The following is a 22,392-nucleotide window of genomic DNA, read 5'->3' on the forward strand; positions in this document are numbered from 1 at the left end:
TGGAGCATACTCTCCTTAAGTCCAAAGCCCATTGACCTTCCATCTACATGGTCCTCCTTTGAGAAAAGAACTTTCTCTTCCTTACTGGAGTAAGAGAAGAAAGAAACAGATCCGAGAATGGCTGTTTTGGTCATTTTAAAATTATTTTATATTATTTAAGTTTCTAAGAGGAGGGAAGGAAAATTTCACGAATTTAATACCCCCTCCCAGGAAGGACCAACTTCACCTCCAAGTTACAGATAGTTTTTTCCTTAAAAAAAGAAAGGTCAAAGCAGAACATTTTAATAAGAAGCAAATTTTCTTTTTTTTAAAGATTTTATTTATTTATTTGAGTGAGAGAATGAGAGAGAGAGAGAGCATGAGATGGGGGAGGGTCAGAGGGAGAAGCAGACCCCTGCCGAGCAGGGAGCCTGATACGGGACTCTATCCTGGGACTCCAGGATCATGACCTGAGCCGAAGGCAGTTGCTTAACCAACTGAGCCACCCAGGCGCCCAGCAAATTTTCTTTTTTAAGAAAATAAATTAAGTAACTTATAGAAGGCCTTGGATACCTTCCCCTATTGTCTCCTATTGTTCTTTGGGGGTAAGGTGAGCTGCTGTCCTGGGCCTGAGTTTATCTGTTCCACTTTGGTTACGTGGCAGATTTTTCATATTTCTACTTCCTGCCCATAAAACAGTGCTCGTGAGCCATGATATATGCCTATGTAATTAAATGAATACAGGTGCACAAACATGCACTATATCTATTCACAAGCATGTGTACCCACCCATGCACACAGCTATGCATTTGCAGCAAACCTATTTACATGGCCCACAACACTGCATACAGGTACATATATATTTGCATACATCCTTTTCTTGTGCAACAAATTTGCAGGCATTCAGAACTCATAACTAAATTGAACACAGCACAGGTTAACATTTAAACACCACGACCGGATATTCAAACCTATGTATGCCCAGATATGTTTATCTAACACCAAGAGTCAAGTCTTCAAGTGACCTTAACACCAAAAAAAAAAAAAAGTAGCAAAGTCACCGAGAAGTTGTGATCTACACTTGAAAACTCTTCAATATATTGCTACTACTCAGTCATCTGCATAGAAGCTCTTAGACAGATAGCCAGAGATGGCACCAGGGGACTATATGTGTCTGGAATTACCTTCCATTATTTTTTTGTCCAGTTAAATAACACTCAAACATGACAGTTGACAGTGGACACATCTCAGAAACAACCCAAGCAGCCTCAATTCCAAAAACCTGGCCTCTGGGTATCCCTCCCATCATGCCATAGGAAAAGAATAATAAAGGCATTCTGTGGACTGTCCTTAGTCAACTCAGCGTGTGCTCATGTATACGCCAGAATACATAGTAATAGAAAGATGGTCAAGTGCTGATCTTTTGCAACATCGACTATTTTCCAAAGGGAGAGTTTCATTAACTTTCAGGTGCACAATGGCATTTGCACTTTGGACTAACAAGGAAAGCAGACCTAACTTCACCTGCTTCATGGTCTAACTTGGAAAAAGATGTTAACAAATGAACGTTCCAGGGACCTTTGGAAAGAATCTGACATTTTCATGGACTCTCCCACCTTGAATCCATCAACCCCCACCCCCCCACACATACACAAATGTAGGAATGTTAAAATATATGAGGTGTATTCAGAGACCAATATCTCACACCCCGTCGCCCCAAATCTGTGATATGTGTACAACAGAGTCTATATACATTCAGTTCCTGATGTCTTTTAGGAATACATGATCATATGTATATGAACAGTTCCGGGTCTGATCTGAGCACGTTGTCTCCGGTGTAAACCAGAGCTCCAGAGAACGAAGGGTAGACATATTGGTTTGTTTTCTGGGGAACCAAACTGAGACAGACTATACACAGATGTGCCTGTGACAACACTTTTTACCCGCCCAAGTGAGACATAGATGCGTCGCCCAGAGTCGCCGGTCCCTTTAAGAAGACTCGGTCTTCCCCAGTGGGCTCCAGCGGCGCCCGCAGCAAAAGGCAAACTTGCTTGGCTCATTGGTGGGGGGAAAACGCCGCGCTGGGTGGGAGCTGAGAGCGCGCCAGAGTGCGCTGCGGGCTTCTTTCCCCTTCCCCTTTCCTTAACCCTTCCGGGAGCAGAGGAACAGGGTGGTGCTGCAGCACCGACGAGCCGGGCCGCTGACTGCCGTGGGCTCCGGAAACTTTGCGCGGAGCATGGGATTGACTAGGCAGAGCCGAGCCGGCTAGCTGGCCTGGAAAGGGACGGGGGAAGGGCGGCGGGAGGGAGGTCCGACCCTTCAGTACCCCAGGTCTCTAGCCCGGGCGCTAGAAAGGCGGGGGTGCAACAGCAGCGGCAGTGGGGGAGCTGTCCCTTCAGCACCACCGACCTAAAGCCTGGGCATTGGGGAGCCGGAGGCAGGGCAACAGGCGGGAGCTGTCCCTTCAGCACCGCGGACCTTTGCCCTCCGATGAAACCGCCTGGTCCCCAGCCCCAGGACTCTCTCTTTTCTCCAGTTTGAGCGGGGGTGTCAGGAGCAGGCGGAGAGCTTTCCTGGGAGGCTGGGGAAGCAATGAACACTCTTCTCAGCGACTCGCCTCCCAGCAGTGCTATTTTTTGCCATCCGCCCTCACCCCCAGCACACGCGCTCGCACACACACGCACGCACGCACACACACACACATAGACCTCTCTGGATTTCTTTGCCTTGAGTCTCCCGGGGCTGTGAGGAGCTAGGCGCATCTCAAACCGAGCTGGCAGCTCCAGGCTCCGGAGCCATGCCCTGCACGGACCCTCATCTTTACCAAGCTCCTGAGGAATGAAAGGAACCCAGGGATCCTCAGAAGGCAGCAGTGATGTGGACCAACCCCCTGGAGCCTGCACCCTTCCAAGGGCCATAGGCGACCCAGGGAACCGGAGAGAGCTCCAGACAGGAAACCCCAGCTTTCCTAAAGTCTCTGTGGATGCTGACAAAAGGAGACCCGAATTTTTGGAAGAGCCTGCCCTAGGTTACCCAGCTGCAGAGTGATTTTTCCCTCTGGCATTGAACCTACCCCTCCAACCCCCAGCCATCCAGAGTACCATGAAGAATTATGAGGATGTGTGACAGAGGTATCCAGATGTTGATCACCACTGTGGGAGCCTTCGCAGCTTTTAGTTTAATGACCATTGCAGTGGGCACGGACTACTGGTTATATTCCAGAGGTGTGTGCAGGACTAAATCTACAAGTGATAATGAAACCAGCAGGAAGAATGAAGAAGTAATGACCCATTCGGGGCTGTGGAGGACCTGCTGCCTAGAAGGTATTTACAATTTCCTCCCAACGGCCCCAAATAATGCAGTTTCTGATATTCTGATATTCCAGTGGGTGTTTGGGGAGATGGAGGCAGTGACGGGGAAAGAGGAATAGTTTGAATTATTGCTGAGAATGTGCAGATGTCCAGATTGTTCCCAGCAAGACTAATGCTGTGTGGAATGAAGAGGTTGAGTCTTGTTGATTGTTTTTGGTTTAAGCTTCATGAGATGAGATTTTGTGGCACTCTAAGCAGCTTCTGCAGTTGAGCAAAGTCTCCAAATCCAAAATTCTTAAGCATTTTGTGAACTGCTTTGATCTGTGGCTTGTGATGGGGTCTTTCGCTCAGCTTAAATTGCATTTCAGTGGGGGAGGGGGAGGGAGAGGGAGGGAGAAAGAGAGAGAGGGAGGGAGCGAGAGATGGAGAGAGAGAGAGAGAGAGCTAGGCTGGCACACTCTGAGCTATTTCCTTATTTCTAACATAGTCTTATCAGTTTCTTCTGAGTTTGGTCTAAGTAGATTTTTCATGAACTTGCATTGCCAACCAGACTAACATATGTGAACCCCTACACACACACACACACACACACACACACACACACACACACACACACACATTTTAACAAAACTTCCTTATTAATACGTTTCACTGTTTGTAATCAAAACAAAACTGAAGTGTTAGCATTTGATATCCACCTGTCTTCTTTCTTAAATCATTGCCAAACTCAACAAATATATTTTCATGACATTTGCATAAGACTGATTCTCCAAAAATCACAGCTTCTAATTTAAAAAAAAATTGAGAATTTGCTCTAAATTATAATGAGGAGGACAGACCAATTTTTAGAATGTCAAGCTCTTGGGTAACCTGTCTTACTATTAAACTCACTTTCACTACACCAGAAGTCACTCTCAGCAGCACTGGGCAATGCCTGAATGTCAGTGGTAGTAAATAGAAAGATAGAGAAGAAAATCAAAGCTCTTTCAAGCTTATGTGCCTGAGGGAAGGCACTGGATTAGAGGGGCAGAAGGGAGTTTTCTCAGGCTTCTGAGGAATCTGTGAAGCTTGTCACAGTGATGAGCAAGGAAATCTGGGTTTCCTATATGTTCCCCTCCCCTGTTTGCCATTGGTTCTCCATGCCTGCATTCCCACTGGCTGGCATTGGTCAGGGCTTTTTGAGAACTTGCATTTATGTAAATCACTTAGGAAATCATGCTATGACATCACTTGCTAGTGTAATATTGCATCATTCCCTGGCCTTCTTCCCATGTCCTGACACTCTGAACAACTGCTCTCCTCACTAGCACTACTACAGTCAATTCTGTTTCCAACACATATTTGCAACTGGTGGGAATCCCAGGTAGGAAAAGACTACTTTAAATGCAACAAGGATCATTGTGCTTGAAGTCAGAAGACCTGGGTAATGCTGCAAACTATCTGTGTGACCTTGGCTAAGACATTTACCTCCTCCAACCCTCGTTTATCAATCTGGGAAATGATTCCTTTGGAATAGGTGATCATGAATTAGCACTATCCAAAGCTCTTAGTTTATCCAGTGTAATGATGGAAATTTTAGAACAATTCTTTCCCAAACATTGACAAAAATCTAATATTTATGATCATTGGTGATCAGATATGGTGAAATCATTTACCTTGGGGAAATTCCATAATTCTCTTTCCTCTATTGACAACAAAGAATTGAATTACCTTCTAAAGCTGTGATTTGGTGGATGTTTTGATGTCTACATGGTTCTAGGGATGGCATAAAAAATCTGAGCCAAACAAGGTATATATGTAGACCATGTTTCAGTTATTTCCAGTTCTTCTTCTTCTTGGAGCAAAACCTGGGAATGTACAATTAAACACCAATTTTGGCTTCCCCCATTAGGACCTAAAATCCCTAAATCCTTGCTCAGAATTTCTCAACTGATGGTTTCTCTTTTTCTCCAACATCATGTCCTACACCCACAGTTTGTACAAGGAATTGGAACCCCACCCAGGCATTCTGTGGGCTTAGTGGGAGAAGTAAGAATTTGAATCAAGATGGAACTGGATGCATCCAAGATATACTCTTGGTCAGGTGAATTCTTTTGAGAAAATTTGTTGCAGTCTTCATGCAATTTGACTCAGCCATATTTTTTTTACATTTTTTGAAGTATTAAATATGGTAATTTTAATGAGTCACAATGAATTTTTAGCTATGCGTACACCCATGTAACCAACACCTAGATGGGCCTGGCTGGCGTCTGAGCCAAGGTTTTTCTTCGTGTACTGAATATATCAAGTGTGCAAGGAATTTCAGGAACCTCTGATTTTCTGCATGCAGTAGGCAGAATCCATCCTCTGGAAAAAAGGTGTATCACCATCTCTAATTCAGTATCTCCTGTCTCCTAGAGTCTCAACATCCTCATTTTTCTGGTCCTTTAGTGTCAAAGAGTAACTGGAGGTCTTGCAGCTGAGTTTTCCCTGATATCAAATTAGAAGAGTCCATTCATCCACACTTTTTTAAGAGCCATGAGAGAATGTGGCTATTTTGTCCAAAAGAGAATGCTCAGGAGGAACATGACAGCTGTCTGCAAATATCTGAAGAGTTGTCATATGGGAAAGAGATTTGAAATGTTCTATGTGGCCTCCAGGGGGTAGAAGTAAGAGCTAGAGGAAAACAGGTTTTACCTCAATGTAATTAACCATGCAATGTGGAAGGAGTGGGTTCTCCCACCCCTAAGAGGTATGGGTTCTCCACCACCAAAGATATTCAAGAATAAGGAAACTACATCAGTGTTTCCAAACTTGGCTAGTCATCAGAATCACATGGGGAGCATTTAAAAAAAAATAGATTATTAGCCCTCACAACTAGATTCTCTGCTTCCATAGGTCTGTGGTGGATCTGAATTTTCTGAAACTCCTCCAAGCAATTCTGATGTTAAAGCCAACACGTATTATTTACAATGGGCCTGGCAACCATTACATGTGTTAAAGAGGATCACATCACTCAAAGGAGAGAAGGGATGTTTCCAGTTTTCATTGCTATAACTCACCAGGATGTCATTTCTATTTAGTACTTACTCTGTGCTAACACTGTTCTGACAATTTTGAAAAATTAACTTTTTCCTCTTCAGAGCAGCTCACTGATGGAGGTATTTTTATTATCCTCATTTTAAAGGTGAGGAAACTGAGGCCTAGAGAGATTATATGACTTGCCTGAGGTCACATACCTAAACCCAACAGGTACTACTTCACCTAAGCCATGTTGCTTCTCGGAGCATTTGCTAGAGAACATTAATTCATGCTCCAGTGGATAGGTTGCTTTGGTACAAACATTAGCTTGTGAGAATGCCCAGACACATGGGTTTTTCCATTCAGAAGCCTCAGGTCCCAGAACACTCAGCATGCCTGTGCCTCGTCTGCAGGGGTGCAGGAGACATCAGACAAACTCGGAGACGGCAAAGGACACGTTTTGAATGAAGAAACAATCGACCTATGTAGAGACACCCACACTCAGAAAGCCTGACTCATTATCTCTATCTGGAAAGCACGCAAGGCATTCACAAAGTGGGGCCCCAACTTGCTGTGTGTTTTCAATGGCAGCATGTGGATTTGAATGAGAATATGTTCGGTGTATGAATCCCCCACAAATAAGACCCCTTGGAGTCCTAGACACAAGCAAAGTAATATATTTACGGAGTGGAAAGACCCCGCTGGACTGGTAGCAAGGAACCCTGAGCACTCATTACATTTCTGTCACTACCAGTTACGGGAATTGTGCATGTTCTTTTCCTCATTTGGGCCTCAGTTTATCCAATTCTGAAATGAAGGCTTCAGATAAGATTAGGGAGAACAAATCCCATTGTCCATGTGGACAAGGCAGGTAATGTAACAGTTGAAACAAGCATTTTACTTAACTCAATTCTATCGAGGGAAATCACTGCACTTGAGAAGATATATGGTAACTGAAACAAGGTCTCTGTGTGGCGGGCAACAGAGATTGGTGGGGACAGAGGCAAACCGGAGAACACAAGCCCTCATCCAAGGGACAATTACTATGTGACTTGAGTTGATATTTACTCTGGGGAAATGTGTACCAAATTCATCCCAATATCCCAAATATTTAAAATCCACGTGTAAAATCTCTCGATTTTTAAAATGTGGGCAACTAAATTAACTTTTTAAAAATGCACTGCCTGCCAAGCCAAACTTGCCTTGTCGTTGAATCTGACCCATGGGCTGCCAGTTTAAAGGTCCCTTTAATCCAAATTTCTGTTATTTCCATATTTTATTCCTGAGTTATTCTCCATTAGTCAGTGATCACTTTTTCAATTCATTAAAAAAAATGCTGACTAAGAAAATAAAGCCCACTTAGCTTTTAGGACAAGGAACTTGAAATTATGGAAAAGAGTTTCAATAGCAGAAATAGCTACAGATGGGCCTGGATGACATCAAACATCTGGCTGAAAAACTGAAAAAAAAATTAGCTAGTCATTAGAAGTTCCCCCATATTTCCAAATCTCCAGATGGTTGACTTTTTCAGCCAGATGGGGTTGCAGCTTTATTTATGTGTTCAGAAGCCTTTGGGGAAGCTGCAAAGATGTGATTAAGGACAGGGATAAGAGAAGGACATAACAGTGGTCGAGTATTTCTTATGTGCCAAGCCCTGTGCTGGGTGCTCTCACATGCAGTAACTCATACACTTTTCGTACTTCCTATCTCCCTCCAGTAGAAGATAAGGACAGGGGTCCTTGTCTGTTTGGAGCACTGCTCTATCTCTACAGCTTAGGAACAGTACCGAGTAGTCACTTCTGCTCCTTTACTCCAGCATCTGACGCTGCATCTTCCCTTAGATGTGGGTGCAGAATGCTCTGACTCTCTTCCCTACCCTTGACCTTCTCCCTGGTCCTTTTCCTGCATGCTTCCTCTTTGCCTTTAAAGCCCAAGAGGCAAATAGAGGAGAGAAGTGGACTAGAATCTTAAGGCAAATGAGGGTGAGTGACTATGCCTGTGTTTGTGGGACCAGTCAGGATTGGGGAGGTGGCAGAGGTTGAGGTGTGAGCATGATAATATTCAACCAGAACATGTCTGTATAGCCATATTGCTTGTTAAAATGTTGAAATACTTTCCTACTTCTTGGTAAACAGCATCTGGTCCAAGTCCCCCATCAACCCTCCCCCTCCCACCACCACTATAGCTACCCTAGCTTATTCTGGAACCTCCCAGACATCTACGAGATCTGTCCAGTAAAGAGTTAAGACCTGGCCCAGCAGAGGCCATCATGATCATGATCCCGTCATGATGCTATGGAAGCATCCATTCTGACTGGCTGGTCTCACGTCCTACCTGTGATTAAATATTCTGAATATTATTCCCAGTTCTATCATTGGTGGAAAAGACCTACTCCTCTTCTTTCTACCTCAAACCCAGCCCCCTACCTTCTGACTCTAATATCCTACTCATTTTAAGAAGTAGATGATTTGAAAATAATTCTGTTTACTTCATCACTTGAAATTTTATATTCTGGATTAGAAAAAAGGCAAGTGATCCACATTCCAAGGTTGGGTAACCAGTGTGGGTTATTAACATGGTGACTAGTGTGGGTTACTACTGTGTGTCAAGAAAAAGTAAAACAAGAAAAGAAAACCCACAAAAAAAGATGACTGTGTCCTTTGACTGTTCTTTTAGAGCAGTGTCTAACAATCTTACTGAAGGGATCATCGGATTCTTTAGAGGAATGTAATTTTTGACTTAGTTTTATTATAGATAAAGGGCCGTGGTATAGTTAGATGTTTATTTGTAGAAAACTTGGAAAGATGCACATAAATTTGCTCATTAGAGGTGCAAGTGATTTCTGTTCATTAGAAGAGATAAGCTCAAATGTTGTAGATTTATTGCCCACCTCTCGGACATGAATCAGTTTTACATCTAACTTGACATTCTTACTTCAGAATTTTTTCCCTGAGAAACATATATAACATCCTCCTTTGAACTAGCTTTGTCATTCTGCTAGTTCTCTCATTGATGAGTTGAACTAAATTTGACATGAGCTCGTTGTATATTTTAGGAAAATTATGTTTCTAACCATTTAAAAATTATATTCTGACATGTGGAAGCACCCCCAGTGAAACCAATGTTTCTCAGGTTAAAGAGAAGCCCACAAAACTGCAATGTTGTTTTTGCTTTTTCCTCCATCCACATGACCCTGCCAGAGCCCCCTTTTTCATTATAGGAGCAAATGGGCCTTTAACCACTTATGAACTGTTCTCTGACCACAGAGAATATGGGATAACAGCAGGGGTCTTGAGGTCAGGTAGACCTGAATTCTTACCTGATCCTGCCATTTACTGGCTGCAATGCCTGGGAAATTGCTTCACCTCTGAGCATGAGCTTCCTTACCTGTAAAATGAAGACACACAGTAGCAAGCACTGTTCAACTATTTCTATTTTTGTGGTTCCTTTGTTCCTTCATACCTCTAAATAATACATCGGCCAGGGCGCCTGGGTGGCTCAGTTGTTTAAGCGACTGCCTTCGGCTCAGGTCATGATCCTGGAGTCCCGGGATCGAGTCCCACATCGGGCTCCCTGCTCAGCAGGGAGTCTGCTTCTCCCTCTGACCCTCTTCCCTCTCGTGCTCTCTGTCTCTCATTCTCTCTCTCTCAAATAATAAAATAAATAAAATCTTTAAAAAAATACATTGGCCAGTAGTCCTTAATTTATCCTTCTTAGACAACACCCTTTTGCAAAGACAAATGATAAGCTAGCTTCCTTATGCCACCTCCCTTTCTCCCAAAACTTGTTCTTCAGTGAGTTACCTGTGGCTCCAAGAAGAATCATTCACAAAGATTGAGGGTGCCTGCAAAAATGAGAGACTGTCATCATATTCCTGGGTTGGACACTGCTCACGTGCCTACTTTAGTAAGGAGGCTGAGAGAGAGAATGGCTATGGGGCCGCCTTTGTGGAATGGGGAGGTTTTGCAGGTTGTGTGGATCTGGTAGTGAAGAGCTGAGCTTGAGCCATTTGGTCAGTATCCCACCCAAGAGAGCAGCCCAATAGGCAAGAAGACCCCAGTCAGAGCTATATAACATTCACGACAATGTTGCCCTCCACAGGGCTGTTGGGCTTAGTGGTGATGCAGGGGCTGAGAGTGGGCCCCTGCCCCATTCCCCAAACCATGCACCTTGGCCTAGAGCTGAGTCCATCCAAAGGGAGGAGGGGCTTTAAAAAATGTTCACAGGGTACTGTATGGTCCAGCAGCATGGGACCATGAGTTGCCAGTGATGGAAGCCAAAGGGGGATGGAAGAGACTGGATCAGATTCAGATATCCCACATGGGGGAAGGAAGTTGCAGTGGGAAGACCTCCTAGGGTTCTCCAATCACCAAAGCACGTGTCTCCAAAAGTCAGTCAACTTGTCGACCCCTGCCACACAGAGAACCCTGACGATCAGTGTTAGCTGGGGAAGTAGTAACAACAGTAAAGGTTTGCAACTTCACCCAGCTAAGTGAAGTGACATTTTGGCCTTTTTTTTCTTCCTGCTCCCTGCCGCAACACACTGAAGGCGCTAGAATCTAAAAGAGGGATGAGCAGAGATAGCGCATTGCAATCTGGAAGTTTTAACAGGCAAAAGTGAGTGGAAAGTTATGACCTCTGCCCCAAATACTATTTTTTAAAGATTTTATTTATTTGTCAGAGAGAGAGAGAGATAGAGCACAAGCAGGGGGAGTGGCAGGCAGGCAGAGAGAAAAGCAGACTCCCCACTGAGCAAGGAGCCTGATGCTCAATCCCAGGACCTCAGGATCATGACCTGAGCCGAAGGCAGACGCTTAATCGACTAAGCCACCCAGGCGCCCCTACCCAAAATATCATTGAGAAAATGAGAGGTTGGATATAACACAGTTGAAAGCTAAAAATAAAACAGTTAAACATTCACACTCCACTAATTTGAGATTCTTCAATAAACAGGGTATATGTCATCATGCTTTGTCTCTAAAATTCTGAAGTTGAAAACCCAATGGTGTGTATGTATATCTACTGTGATACATAATTGTATCTCAGGGATTGGCAAACTATAGCCCATGGACCAAATTCAGCCCATTGACTATTTTTGTACAGCCCACAGGCTGAGAATATTTTGTACATTTTAAGTAGTTCAAAAAATTAGATAATATCCAATATTATTTCATGACACATAAAAATGACGAAAAATTCACATTTCAGCATCTATACTTCTGCACATTGCCAATAAAAATTTTATGGAAATTTGTTTTCTCTCTTGTTATATATGTATAACATATAGTATCCTCAGTTTTGCTGCTTGGCCTGCAAAGCCTAAAATATTTACTGTCTGGCCCTTTACAGAAGAAGTAAAGTTTGCCAACTCCTGTTATATCTCACTGGAGAGGCACAGAGGAATCTATAATAACATTTTATTTCTAGAAGTACCCTTTGTTTTCCTGAGAATATTGGTTGTTGTGGCAGTCGTGGTGGTGTTTTTTTTGTTTTTGTTTTTTTTTGTACTATTCACCTTTATCACTGACTCTTCATCTGACCCAGTATTCTATGAGTCTTCTTCTCTTTCCTGGAGAACTTGCACTTAGCTCTTTGCCCAGGTAGTACTTCACTTCTTCCTGAGACATAGAGAGGTTGAAAGAAAGTCAGTGAGATCCTTCCCTCGTAAAGGTCTCCAGGAAAATGCAGCCCCTGCCCAGGTACACAGGGAACGATGCCTGTCTGGGCTGGCAAGAGGGGAAAACTTTGGGGGCCGGTGTTCTGATGGCAATGAAAAGAACAGGACACTAGAGACAGGGTGAAGGTAGACTCGATCAGACATGGTCACTGAGTAAGTGAGGGTGAAGAAATTGATGTCCACAAAAACGAGGCTGTTGGTATTGGAAGTCAGAGAGAAATCCTCCTCCATTTGCCCCGTGGATGAGGTTCAGCATGCTCATGAAACTCAAGACAAATATTCTGGAAATGGGTGCTTTTATGGAGACATATTCATCCTCCAAAAATGTTAAGAATCACTAATGTAGAGCCTAGGGCAGAGGTGAAAGCTGGGATGACCTGAGGATCACCCAAACCTAGGTGGGAATTGAAGATGCAAAAGTACACAAGAGGGGCCAGAGAAAACCCAGTGGGTATGAAGAGGGAAAGTGACAAAACCCTAAGTAGCTTTGACACTTGGGGGGCTGGGAGCAGAGGAGCTGGTGAAAATTGGAAAGAAAAGCAGAGATGAAGAAGAAATTATCAGGATTCGACTCGCATTTTAAGGGTCTACGGAGGCTTGCTCCAAAATGATGGAGAAGATCAATCAAGTTGAGACTAGCAGCTCTCCAGCCCAAGAGGTCTGCACGAGAGGACCCACGTCCAGGGCAGATCTGCCCTTCCTCCTGGAATCAGTAAGCAGGTGGGGTGTCCACAGAGATCCTGGGGGCTGCTTCCAAGGAAGCTGCAGAAGGAGAGGCTGGGCCATGAGAACCCCAGAAAGAAGTGCCAAGGAAGTAATAAATAGCGGACACTTAATGAACACCCTCTGTGTGCCAAGCTACGATTACTAGGGCAGACTGAGCGTTTATTTCTGGACTAACCCCTGAGCACTGATTGACTGATTGATTTAACAGACACATACAATATACCAGCCACTGTTCTAAGTGAGCACTTGGCAAATGTCATTTGATCCTTGTTACATTTTCAGGAGGTAGATACTGCTAGTATCCCCACTTTACAAGTAGGAGGACGGAGACCCAGAGAGCACATGATTAGTAAGAGGCAGAGCTGGGATTTCAACCCTACCCTGTGCCGCTTTTGGTGACTGTACTCCAGGCGCTTGGATAAGTACTTAGTGTAAACAGATGCAACTCATAATAGCCTGTGTACTACTCAGTAGACCTGCTCCACCCACAAGGAGACTGAGGCTCGTAGAAGTGAAGTAGCTTGCACTAGATCGCCTGCTAGTGTGTTCCCCAGAAGCTGCACCCTCAACACCACACTGCACTGCCTTAATAGAAGGACTTAGGCCTGGTGGGCAGGTCTTCTCCAACCTGCTCACTCCTTTTTTTTTTTTTAAGATTTTATTTATTTATCTGAGAGAGAGTGAGTGAGAGAGAGAGAGCATGAGCTGGGGAGGAGCAGAGGGAGAGGGAGAAGCAGACTCCCCACTGAGCAGGGAGCCCTAATGTGGGGCTTGATCCCAGGACTCCAGGATCATGACCTGAGTGGAAGGCAGACGCTTCACCAACTGAGCCACCCAGGTGCCCCTCCAGCCTGCTCACTCCTATGTCAAGGAGGGTTTGGTGCCAGTCCCTAGCTTTTAGCCATTCAACAATTGGAACTTTGGTGTAAAATAATTATCCCAACCTTTCCCAATTTTTATTACAAATCCAGCAAGGTCAGGGAAAAGAAATGGTAGAACAAGATTTAGATATGGTAGTACTGGGCTGCTGAGAAACACCACCTCTGGAGATCAAATGTAAATTTTCTTTAAATGGCAACACCAATCATTTGGAAGTGAGAAGAGCCGAGTTTCTTAAGGAGTTTCTGATTAGACGCAAGTGGGCAAAGCATTGGAGATTCTTGCATCTTCTACATTGGATTTGGGTGTCTGCAAACTTGGGGAGGCCATTAGGTTCATGGCTGTCCCACTCTCCGAGGAGTAAACTTGGACATGTTGTTTGTTTGATTTATTTGAGCTTTCGATTCTGTGTCATGCAGGAATCAAGTTCTGGTTTAGGGATCTGCAGCCTGATTCTCATACAGCGCTTAAAGAGCCAAAATCACATTTGAAGAGCACGAATACCCACTAGACATGCAATAGACGAATGTACCACCAGGCCGGGTTCTTGGTGACCTTGGGGTTGGAGAGGCCAGAAGTGGGCAACAAAGATGAGGTTGGGGCAAGCAAAGCCTGACACCGTACATCTACCTTTCAATCTGCATGTTGTAAGAAATGTTATCAACTATCTTGTTGCCACCCAAATACACTACCAACCTTATTTTGCTGAACTGGCACATAGTAGATGCTCAATAAATATGCACTGAGTTTGTTGCTTGAGGGTAGGCAATTCAGTCATCTTGAGCTTCTCCTAGTGAACCCATGCTAATTGCTACCAATCGCTATTCTGCTCTTAAGTACTTATAAACCGCTTTTAAAATAATGTATCCTATAACTTCCCTCTGTCTTAATTGTTGGTAATTCCGTAGCCTGTATTTTGAGGAAGTCTGACTTCACAGTCAGTCCTGAAAATCTCCACATCATTTGTCCATCCCTTATTTTCCATTTTTTCCTCAAAGATTATTCAGAGTCGTTCAATAGTCTGGGTACAACCTGGGGAAAGACAAAAGTAAATACATGTTGTGTGGACATATTGTAGGCAAATCCAGCAGACACTGTTTCTATTCCTTGTGCTTCAGAGTCTATATATATATTTGGTTACCTGCATGTTTAGGAAATGGAATCTCCACAACTCTGTATTCTGCAGCATATGCTATTCTGCATCATGCAAAGCTGCCTTGGAATACAATAATACCTACTTGTTAAAATGATTCCAGAAATCATGGGTAACTGTTGAAGCATCTTCCACCATCTCAACTATTACAAAATCCTACTGTCACCTGTGGAAATTCGTTTTGGCATGCAGCAGTTCATACAGATGCATTATTTACAACAAATTGTTGTGACCCTTTGCAAATTACAGGACGGCAGAACCAATTAGCTGTTTATCAGCTTAAAATGCCTTAAAATATATCCTACCAAGTAAGTCCTGGCTTTTCAAAATATTACTTTTCACCAAAGACGAATCTGGCTTGTGATCAAAATGCTCTAAGTGTTTAGAGAAAAATAAAAAGATCAAATCAAGAGGCAATGATGTTAATCTGAGTCAAAGGTCTGCTGCACAGCATAGTAATTGCTCTCCTCTGCTTCTTCACTCTGTGGTGAGTGATGGCTTAGCTCCCGAGCACGGGGGAGATGGCAGGTTGGGTTCCAAGAGATAATAAGGTCTGAACCAAGGAAAATTCTGTCTGGTCCACCCCCAAAGATGATTTTCCAGTTATACTCCCTAGGGCTGGGCTGCAGCACCATCCCTTTGGCTTAGGTAATGCACAGTCACAGCCCAGCACTATGGACTTTCTCCAAACCGTCCAAAAGCTCGAAGATGCACTAGAGTGGGAAGGGGGATGAGACTGTAAACAGTGTGATCAAAGTAGGCCTCCCTGAGAAGGTGACATTTAATCCTGGATATAAAGGAGATGAAGAACCAAGCCAGGTGGCTATCAGGGGGAAAGAGCATTACAGATAGGAAAAAGCAAATGCAAAGGCCCAGGGGTGGGACGTGGCTGGGGTGTTCAAAGAGCAAGGGAGTCGCTGCGGCTGAAGAAGATGATGAGCTCAGAGGAGGGAGTGTATCAGTTGAAGGGGCTTTACCCCAGACTGTGGCCCAAGACTGACATGTTCTTGAGTTTGCCACGCCCGGGTCTTCTCAATAGAGTTATTTGCTGCTTGATGGAAGGAATGCTTTGTCCTGTGACCCCCCTTGCTTCTTGCAGGCAAGAACTTCAGCTCTAGTCTTTAAAAGTTTTTGCCTCACCTTGCCCTGGCGCTTCTTGAAGACTGGGCACAATGGAACAGCATCCCTTCAACATCATCTTCCTCCTTCCCCTGAAAGCAAACCATGGTCCCTTACTGTTTTCAGTATTGTATTTCTTTACTGTGGGGAAATGGGGGGATGACAGTGATGTGGAAGTTTCTCATGCGTATCGAATCTCATGAAGTTCTTAGACTCATCCTTCCCGATGGGCAGGCCCCCCTAACTCAGATTCTCAACCTCCTCCAGCTCCGGCGGTCATCTTCTCCCATCCTGCTCTCCCTTCTCAGCCTGGAGAGCCAACAGGGGGGTGTGAAGTGAGTGATTTGCATCTGGAGGAACTCCAGCCTGGCTCCCTGGCTCTCTATGTCCTTACTGAGCACCTACTAGGTGCTAGACATTATGCTAGGTGCGAGGATTCAGCAGAGAAGAAAATAGACAAGTTCCCATCTTTGTAAAGTTCAGAATTGTAAAGCGAAGACACTGAGAAACTGCCTCCAGGTAAACAGAGCAGGATACTCCTGGAAGATGCAGTAGGAGCCCTGGGTTAGTCAGGGGAAGAGGAAGCTTGACACAGAATGTTCTCTTAAGGGCTTGCATGTCTCCAAGGGGTCTGGCCTACAACAGATGCCCAAAACACATTTGGCAAATAGGTTACCCAGAGGAGAACGGACTTCTCCAAAGTGCTGGAGGATGGAATGGAAATGAATTCAGAGCTCCTGGTTTCCTATCCTTAAGCAGATGGGAAAGAAAGCAGGACAACAGCCTACTTCTAGAAATCCATGGAGACAAAATGAGTGACTACACATTTCTCTTGGTGTACATTTTTAAACTCTCTTAAAAAAAAAAAGCATGGGTATTTGATTTTTGTCATGCTTTTTGAGTGGCATATTTCTCTTATTATATTTTCTTAAAATACTTTTAACATCAAAGTAACACAAAAACACATTCTCAATATAAACTTTTAAGACAAAACAGACCAGGCAAGGGTTCCTCTGTACTCTCTCTGTATCACTCATTCCTTTTCCCCCAGATGACTGCTACTTCCATGAATCTCTAATAAATATCATTTCCCTGTCTTTCTGCTCTACCATGTCAAAGAGATTAGAAAGGGTATATTTTTCTCTTCCAGTTTAAATTCTTCACAATTTACTCAAAAGCTTTTAAAAATTATCTTATAATTTACTAAGGCATTTAATCATGCACATTATTTTTAAAATTAAATCATGTAGAAGGGCTCTTGGTGACAAGCATCCGCCTCAGGGGCTCTTCCTCCCCTTCACCCCAAGTTCTACTGCTCAGAGCAAGGGTTTTTCCCCCCCTCCTTAACCATTTCTGATTCAGCTCTTGCGGTGGTTACATCTATATCTCTAAATAATGTGTTTATCCTGTTTCTTGATTTATAAGCTGTTGACTTCCTGCCATGATAGGTGAGGATTTAGTTAAATCATTCCACCCTCTGTATTGATTCCCTTTCTAATTTCTAAAAATAGCATAAACCTTTATTTCTTTTCCCATCCCCCTTGGGTAGAATGTCTCAGCTTCCCACTTTCTAGAATGGTCCACATTCCCCCTTTCCACTTACCCGTGTCCATTAGTTGTACTTTTGCTTTCTCTTTGCCAAGAATTCACTCCGTTTGCATTTCACTCTGCAACTATGCTAATGCCTCCCATGCTGGGGTTATGGGTCAATTCTGAAGTTTGAAAGCCAGTGAAATTATTATGATTAGGTGGACAATGTTTAGTGCAAAGCTAAGTTGATTCCTAGGATTTCATTTTTCTCTTTGCGTTTTCAATGTCACCATCTTGTAGCCATTCAAAAAAACAAACAAAAAGGTCCAAATGGAGTTTTTTTTTCTAACATTTATCCAGTTGTTCAAAATCATGCCATATATTTGTTTGTGTCACACTTGGGCTTTTTGGTACAGTTTTCATTTTTCCTGGAGTTTCCTGGAGTGACTCCAAGGTTGTTGTTTTTTTTTTTTTAAACAGGTCATTTCTGAGCAAAATTGGGCTTTTTAAATATAAGTCCTGGGGTGGGGGAAAGAACCTTCTGGAAAAATCATGCCTCCCCCCCCTCCTTTTTTTCTACCTTCTCAGTACAGTGTAATAGTTAAGACCTCACCTCTATGGTCAGATTCCTTGGGCTCAGATCCCAGGTCAACAATGTATCACGGTGCACAACGGTGTACCAGTGCTACTTAACCTCCCTGTGTCTTCTGTTCTCATCTGTAAAATGGGGGTGTTATTGTCCCTCCTCATAAGGTTGCTTGGGTATTTGATGAGTTCATATTTGTACAGCACATAGAACCAGTGTCTGGCACGCACAAGTACTAACTTGATGTTGATTATTACCATCTTCCTGTGATAAACAGACCGGACAGAATCTGCCCAACTGTGTCGTTCTGCCCACAGCAAGGAACCCTCCAGAACATGGTTATCACCATTCTCCTTCGTCCCCCAAATCTTCACATTGCTTTTGGGGGCAAAGCCAGTGATACAGCTGATGGAGACCCTACCGGGGAATCAGATTCATGGTCTCTAGTGACACTTCTTAAGCCTCTTTTCATACTGGTTGCTGAGGTGGTGGAAACCTTAGGGAATCTATTCTAGAATATCCCCCAGAGGAGCCACACTGAGGAAAGATTGCCCCTTAATAAATAACAATGGCAAGTGCATACCGAGTGCTTTACATGCATTTTCTCACTCAGTTCTCTCAAGAGCCCTATGGGGTATTACACCCATTTTACTGAGGAGCAAATGTAATTCAGCAGAGTAACTTCCCAGTTCTCCCAGCTAGTGAGTGGTAGTGGTAGGACTCAACCCTGAGTCTTTCAAGTCTGAGAACCGAGGTCCTTAACGTTGACGGGATAGTGCAGGGTCCTCAGAGTGCATTCTGTTAACCCTGGGGATAAGGGAGGCCCCCAAAGGCCATTTCATGGGGGGTCTGCAAGATCAGAACTACTTCAGAGTAGTAATAAGATGTGATTTGCCTTTTTGATGGTGTTGACATTTGCACGGATGATGCCAAAGCAGCAGTGGGTGATGTTGCTGGAGCCTGAGCTCCCACGAAAGGAGTGGCGCCAACCTATCCTCGTTGTCACTGAATTCATCACCATCACTCCCTCCCAGTGAAAGGAAATGCTAGTTTCCCTTTGAAAGGTCCTCAATGAAACAGTAAAGAAGGATTCACCTTATTAAATTCTATGACATCTCGAACCTCACATATAACAAAATGGGAAGTACCCAGAAAGCACTTCTGTGACGAGCCAAAGCACACCGTTGGTCTCCAGCAAAGCCATTTGTGCAACTGAGTTGTGTGCTGAACTAGCTGCAGTTTTTTCCATGGAACACCAAATTTACTTGAAAGAATGACTGACGGGCAAATTATGGTTATTCAGGCTTGGATATTTGGCAGACATTTTCTCGAAAATGAGCTAAGTGACCCTGTCACTTCAAGGAAAGCCACTGATGGCATCTATTGCCAATGATAACATTCAAGATTTCAAATGAAAATTACAATTTTGCTGGTATCTGCCCTCTTGGGTGAATGTGATTTTTTTTTTTTATATTGTGTCATGACATGTGCCAAATTTGGGAGACCTGTATAACTCAGGGAACCAGTATTTCCCAAATGGCCAATGCATGATGTTAAAAAATTATCCCTGAGTAAAAGATTCGGTCAAAATATGGCATGAGAACAAGGATCTTCATGCCCAAGAGCATGAAAAGTTAATTAACATGGATTCAGATTCCACATTGGAATCTTTAGGTTCCACATTGGAACCAGCCTTTAAGAAATGGCTGTTATTGAGTTTTGGTGTAGTATCAAAGAAGAATATCCACAATTATCTTCAAAGGCTATTCAGATACTCCTATCTTTGCCAATCACATATTTGTGTGAGGCTGGGTTTTCTTCCTATGCTTCAACCAAAACATTTGGCAGCAGACCAAGTACAGAAGCAGATATGAAAATCTGTCTATTAAGCCAGACGTTAAAGAGATTTGCAAAAATGTAAAAACAAATACCACGCTTCTACTTTTACTTTTTTTTTTGGTTTTAGAAAATATCATTATTTTTCATATAAATATGTTATTTCTGTTAATATGCAGTTGGGTTTAACATTGCTTATAAATGAATTTTTAAATAAATATATTTACATGTTCTGAGTTAGGAAATATGGGCAAATATAACCCATGTTAACTATGGCTCAATAATTTGCACAAATATAAAGGAGTCCCGAGATGAAAACCTTTGAGAATCGCTGCTACAGCTGTATTTTAATTGTTGACAAACTTCAAGTGGTTGAGGAGAGAAACCGAAGGAGCCATTTTCATACTTTTGTCGGAAGATTTCCTTCTAGTTCTGCCTTATCTTCCTCGCTGGGAGATGAAACAGGCCCTTGGCATGTTCCAGTCTCTCTGCTCTGAGTTCTCTTTAGCTGCCACTAAGCTCCACCATTGTTCTGCCATCACTGGGATGTAAGAGGCAATGTGAGGTTCCAGCAAGCGCTGAAGGCTATGTCTTTGATTAAAATGCAACCCTGCTGGTATAAAGTCTGAGAGGGCCTGGAGGATTCATCGTGCCCTGTGTCTTTGTTCACGAACACCAACAAAGCTCAGCCATGACTCCACAAAGAGCTGGAGGCTTGGGATCTGTGGAGAGATTCCTGACATGTGGGACAAAGCAAAGTGCAGGAACACTAAGCTAATTCCTCAGCATTTTAATGGATGGGGGCTTACATTTATAAACTGTCCACTTCTACCTATAATTAAAGAACCCTGTGCGTGAAGATGGAGAGTTTAGGGAAGGGAGGGGGCTGCCGGGCTGCCACTTATGAGGCATTCTTTCTGGCCAGTCCCAGTGCTAGGCACGGGGAAGCAAAGAGAAATGAGAAATAGAAGGGAGGCTTGAGGATGCTGCCAGGAATGTTTGTTCTTGTTGGTCTGTTGGTTTGCCACCCCCCTCTTTTGATAAGAGTATTCTGATCTTTTTGGGCTACCATGTCACTCTATCACTCCCTCCTCTGTCCACGTGGCTTGAGTGGAAATGACTCCAGCCTGGCTCTCGGGATGAGCACGTGACCCACGCATGACCTTGAAGATTATCACAAGGTATCAAGGGTTTATGCTAAGGCAGTGGTTCTCAACAGAGGATGATTTTGCCCCTCCAGGGACATTTGGCAATGTCTGGTGACACTTTTGGTTGTCACCAGGTGGGGGCATGGGGGAGGCCAGGGATGATTGATAAACATTCTGCAGTGCATAGGACAGCCCCTCACAACAAACAGCTATCCAGCCCCCAGTGTCAACAGTGCCAATTGGAGTGGAGAGACCTGACTGGAAGATAATGGAAAGCCATGGAAGGCTTTTAAGCAGAGGAGTGATGTGCTCTGAACTGACATTTTTTAAAGTATAGTCAGGTGCCATGTGGATACAGATTTTAGAGATTTAAAAGTGAAGCAGAAGAGAGGGCTGCCTGAGTGGCTCAGTTGGTTAAGCGTCCAACTCTTGATCTCAACTCAGATCTTGATGCAGTCCTGAGTTTAAGCCCCACGTTGGGCTCCATGTTGGGGGTGGAGCTTACTGAAAGAAAGAAAGAAAGAAAGAAAGAAAGAAAGAAAGAAAGAAAGAAAGAAAGAAAGAAAAAGAAAGAAAGAAAAGTAAAGAGATAAGCCACAGGACTATTGCAATGACCCCAGTAATAGAAGACTCTAGAAGTTTGATCTGGAAATACATATTTTGAAATCGTCAGTGGCAAAGGTAGAGCCTTGGGTGTGAATAAAAGCCTCCACTAAGGGGGCTCCTGGGTGGCTCAGTCGTTAAGCATCTGCCTTCGGCTCAGGTCATAATCTCAGGGTTCTGGGATCGAGCCCTGCTTTGGGCTCCCTGCTCAGTGGGGAGCCTGCTTCTCCCTCTCCCACTCCCCCTGCTTGTGTTCCCTCTCTCGCTGTATCTCTCTGTCAAATAAATTTAAAAATCTTAAAAAAAAAAAAAGAGCCTCCACTAAGGCTGCAAAAAATAAGAGAAGAGAACCAAAGACAAAGCCCTTCATGCAACCGTGTATATAGCAAGTTAAATAATGACAGTATCTAACATTGCTTGAGAGTTTATGTGCCAGCTACCATGCTATCATTTACATGATCATGTTTGTCCCTTTTGACAAGGCTTATCGTCCCCAGTTTATAAGAAAACTTAGGAACAGAGAGATTAAGTAACCGGCCCAAAGTCACACACCTAGTTATTATCTGAGACAGATAATGAACTCACAACAGCACGACTCCATGGCCTTTTCCCTTAACCACTAAGCTGCTGCCTCCCTGAGCTGAGAAGCATCTTCCAAAAGAAAAACTACTTCTCTCACAAGAGCTGAAGGATGAAGGGGAGTTAGAGAGATGGACGAATGAGGTGGTGTTCCAGGGAGAGCATGCACCACGGTCTTGAGGCACGGCGTCATAGGGAAAACCAAGCATTCAGTAATGGTAGGATGAGGGTGTAAATTCATAGGTGGGGTGAGTGTCAAGGATAGC

The 22,392-nt window shown here is 43.7% G+C and overlaps 1 protein-coding gene across 1 annotated transcript in view; it reads left to right on the forward strand.

The window, feature by feature from the left end:
• The first annotated feature begins 2,072 nt into the window (after positions 1–2,072).
• CACNG3 (calcium voltage-gated channel auxiliary subunit gamma 3) overlaps positions 2,073–22,392 on the forward strand; it is an 83,984-nt gene continuing 63,664 nt past the window's right edge. Inside the window, exon 1 of the mRNA XM_025855478.2 lies at positions 2,073–3,302. Coding sequence (XP_025711263.1) covers positions 3,092–3,302 — 211 coding nt within the window. The 5' untranslated portion in view covers positions 2,073–3,091. The remainder of the gene's footprint in view (positions 3,303–22,392) is intronic.

Source organism: Callorhinus ursinus, unplaced genomic scaffold (assembly GCF_003265705.2).
Source record: "Callorhinus ursinus isolate GAN/ISIS: 27379988/994484 unplaced genomic scaffold, GSC_fseal_2.0 scaffold85, whole genome shotgun sequence".
Lineage (NCBI taxonomy): Eukaryota > Metazoa > Chordata > Mammalia > Carnivora > Otariidae > Callorhinus > Callorhinus ursinus.